At 39.1% G+C, this 3,479-nt stretch overlaps 1 protein-coding gene across 1 annotated transcript; it reads left to right on the top strand.

Annotated features, from left to right (window-relative positions):
- The first annotated feature begins 1,288 nt into the window (after positions 1-1,288).
- LOC145096827 (cytochrome P450 CYP82D47-like) lies at positions 1,289-3,249 on the top strand. Its single transcript, XM_079034190.1, has 2 exons — positions 1,289-2,295; positions 2,500-3,249. The coding sequence occupies exons 1-2, from the start codon at positions 1,339-1,341 to the stop codon at positions 3,130-3,132; spliced, it is 1,590 nt and encodes a 529-aa protein (XP_078890316.1). The 5' UTR covers positions 1,289-1,338; the 3' UTR covers positions 3,133-3,249.
- The last annotated feature ends 230 nt before the right edge of the window (positions 3,250-3,479 follow it).

Here is a 3,479-nt window from a genome sequence, read left to right as displayed (position 1 = left end):
ACAGTATCCAAATTTCACAGTTTCATGAATTATTAATATCCACATACAATCAATATAAAGGACGGAAACAGATGAAACTAACCTCTTCTTGCCTGGAAAAACGAAGGTAAATGCGGTGGTGAAGTTGCAGTCGTCGGTGTCTCCGATTGGAACGAGAAAAAAAAACACTTGAAATAGGAATCGGTGGTTTTTATGTGTGTTAACAGAAGAATTGAAAGAGAAATTGGTCTTGAAAGCAAACCTTACCGGAGATATGAACAGGAAATCGAAGTTCCAGTTGGAAATTTGGCGGCAGTCGGCTGAGGAGGTGGTGGGACTCGGCTTTGGAGGCAAATCGGGGGTGGGAGTCGAGTTTGGAGCCCAATCAGCGGTGAAAATTAGTGGTCGTCGCCCGGAGATAATTACGATCACCGTGGAGTGCAATCAAACAAATGGGAGCAGACGGAGTCTGGGGAAGACGAACTGGAACTAAAAGGGACCATTAGTGGCAACAAGCTGGAGGGAAATCATATGCGCGCTTTCTGGCGATTCCCAACCGTTGGATTAGGTAAACATCGTAGGGCCAGTATTTGGTCTAAGGTTGGTCAACGGATCGACACCTTTGCGGCGACATGTCGCCGCTAAAAGAGTCGTCTCTAATGCCTTATCACAGGAACAAACCCTATCCGTTGGATTATTTGCCGAACCAAGGGTGAGGATTGAAAGTAGCGTGTCTCCGACGGATAGCCAGTGATTATATTTAGCGACGACGTTATTAGCGACGACAACTATGTTTTAGCGGCGACACCAAACGCGTCTACTCTCGTGTGAATTGATATAGCAGCCCAAGGGATTAGTTATACTCCGTTCGTGATTACTTATCTGATTAGTCAGCAATATATATATATATATATATATATATATATATATATATATATATATATATATATATATATATATATATATAAGTGTTTTCACCTTATGATTTTCACGCAAATGAGAAATGATGGAAATGTTTCTCTCTATCTAAACTCCAACCGCAACAAGATTCTATCATTATTTGAGATACACCAAGGGCTAGCTTTAAATTCGATTTTGATACGTGTTCTCTTCTTGATAAGTGTGATGGTACAGTTTAATTAATATATTTAATAAAAACAAATCGTCGCCAACAAAAGTACCCATCTGATATTTGTTGACTTATTCTTTGTTCAAATCAGAGTTAATATCTGCCATGCAAATATATGTTATTAATTATAAAAAATATACAAGGATAGTAGCCACTTAGTGGCATGTATTTGAATATATTTTGATATCTTTGTATCGTCAAATTCAAAATTCTATCTTGTGGTAGAAAACATGGAGTTCTCTCTCTCGTTTTCAACAAGTATAGCAACCCTTTTTTTTGTTGCTTTACTAACATTCCTACTGAAAATCTTGATACCAAAAGGTGGAAAGAAAGGAGAGAACAGAGGCCCACCTCAAGCAAAGGGCAAATGGCCTGTAATCGGACACCTACACCTTTTAGGTTCATCCGGATTACCTCACAGGGTGTTAGCGAAATTATCAGAAACATATGGCCCTATCTTCACCATCAAGCTCGGTGTTCACAATGCTTTGGTAGTGAGTAGCAGCGAGATAGCAAAAGAGTGTTTTACAATAAATGATAAGGCCTTTTCAAGTCGACCCAAGTTGATGGCAGTGGAACTCATGGGCTATAACTATGCCATCTTTGCTCTTGCTCCTTATGGGGACTACTGGCGACAAGTGCGCAAGATCATCATGCTCCAGGTTCTCTCTCCAAAACGAGTTGAGATGCTTGCACCTATTCGAGTTTCAGAGCTTAGAGAATCCACAGCAGAGATATATGCGGCTTGGTTAAAGAATAAAGAGACTACAGGATCAGACATGGTAAAGCTGGATATGCAACAATGGTTTGGGACCTTGATATTGAATGGTCTTTTACGGGTTGTTGCTGGAAAAAGGCTTTCGCTCAATGATGAAGAAGGGATTCGATTTCAGAAAGTGGCAAGGAAATTCTTTCAGTTATTGGGCGCATTTGTGGTGTCTGATTTTATTCCATCTCTGAAGCGTTTCGACATAGGAGGATATGAGAGAGAGATGAGGATCACTGGAAAAGAGATGGACGAGATCTTTGATGGATGGTTAGAGGAGCATAAAAGAAAGAGAAAGTCGAAGCAACAAGATGAAGGCAACCAAGTCCTTATGGATGTGCTCATTTCCATTGTTGAAGGTGCTTCCGAAGAGGAATTCCCCGGTCATGACCATGATACTATAGTCAAGGCTACATGTTTGGTAAGCTTCAACTTCATCTATTACTTTTACTTCATTTCATTATTTCTTTATTTAATTTATACATCTTCAAAGTTTATAAGGATATATTTTGACTAGATGATATTAACATCACTACCGCTTAGAGATTTTCTAGGTTCATGTCATTATTTTAAAGATACAACATTTTACAAGTTGGATTTGTTTTAATATTTTCAAAACATGCAGACCATGCTAATTGCTGGATTGGACACAACAGCTGTGACCTTAACATGGTCTTTGTGTTTGTTGCTTAACAACCCAACAACTATAAAAGTTGCCCAAGATGAAATTGATGAGCATGTTGGAAGGAATAGGCCAGTAGAAGAATCAGACCTAAAGAACCTAGTCTACATTGATGCAATCTTCAAAGAAACATTGCGTTTATACGCACCTGGACCTCTTGGGCTTCCTCATGAAACCATGGAGGATTGTGTTGTTCAGGGCTACAAAATCCCCAGTGGAACACGTTTGCTGTTAAACCTTTGGAAAATTCATCGTGATCCTAAGATATGGCCAAATCCGGAAGAGTTTAAGCCTGAAAGATTCCTGACAACTCATAAAGATATTGATCTCAAGGGAAACCATTTTGAATTGCTTCCTTTTGGTACTGGAAGAAGAGTGTGCCCTGGTATTTTATTTGCTCAGCACGCTTCACGTTTAGCGTTAGCTACTTTAATACAACAGTTTGAGATGAAAACCCCAGGAAATGAACCCGTTGATATGGAAGAGATCTTCGGAGCGACTTGCAGCAAAGCAACCACACTTGACGTCCTCCTTTCCCCTCGTTTGTCACATGATATGTACCCTATTGGTGCATGATATGTTACTATTTTAGTTTCCTATTGGAGTTATTGTTGGTAATAATGGTTTATGTTGTGTTGTTTTCTATATGTGTAGTAGCTGTATTTGTTTATTTATCTTTGATTTGCTTCGTAACTTGACGTGGCAATAGGAGATGTGGGTGCGTGTGCACCACATTTGAAAGTAGGTGATACGATTAAATATTTCAACAAAAAAATTGTTAAAAAATCAGAACGTGTCCCTCAATTATATGACTTACGGACCCACTTCAGATCTTTTTTAGCGTTTAATGTATTTGTACTAAACGGTTTTCCAATGGATTTTTTTGTCACCAAATGCAGCAAATGCCTCGTAGAGTCGTAGGT

Source organism: Lactuca serriola, chromosome 4 (assembly GCF_051521515.1).
Source record: "Lactuca serriola cultivar US96UC23 chromosome 4, Lser_US96UC23_V15, whole genome shotgun sequence".
Taxonomy (NCBI): domain Eukaryota; kingdom Viridiplantae; phylum Streptophyta; class Magnoliopsida; order Asterales; family Asteraceae; genus Lactuca; species Lactuca serriola.
This window is presented reverse-complemented; position numbering and strand designations above follow the sequence as displayed.

Coding starts and splice junctions, on each gene's coding strand:
- LOC145096827 (XM_079034190.1), top strand. CDS start 1,339: ATGGAGTTCTCTCTCTCGTTTTCAACAAGTATAGCAACCCTTTTTTTT. Junction 2,296..2,499: donor TAGTCAAGGCTACATGTTTG/GTAAGCTTCAAC, acceptor CAAAACATGCAG/ACCATGCTAATTGCTGGATT.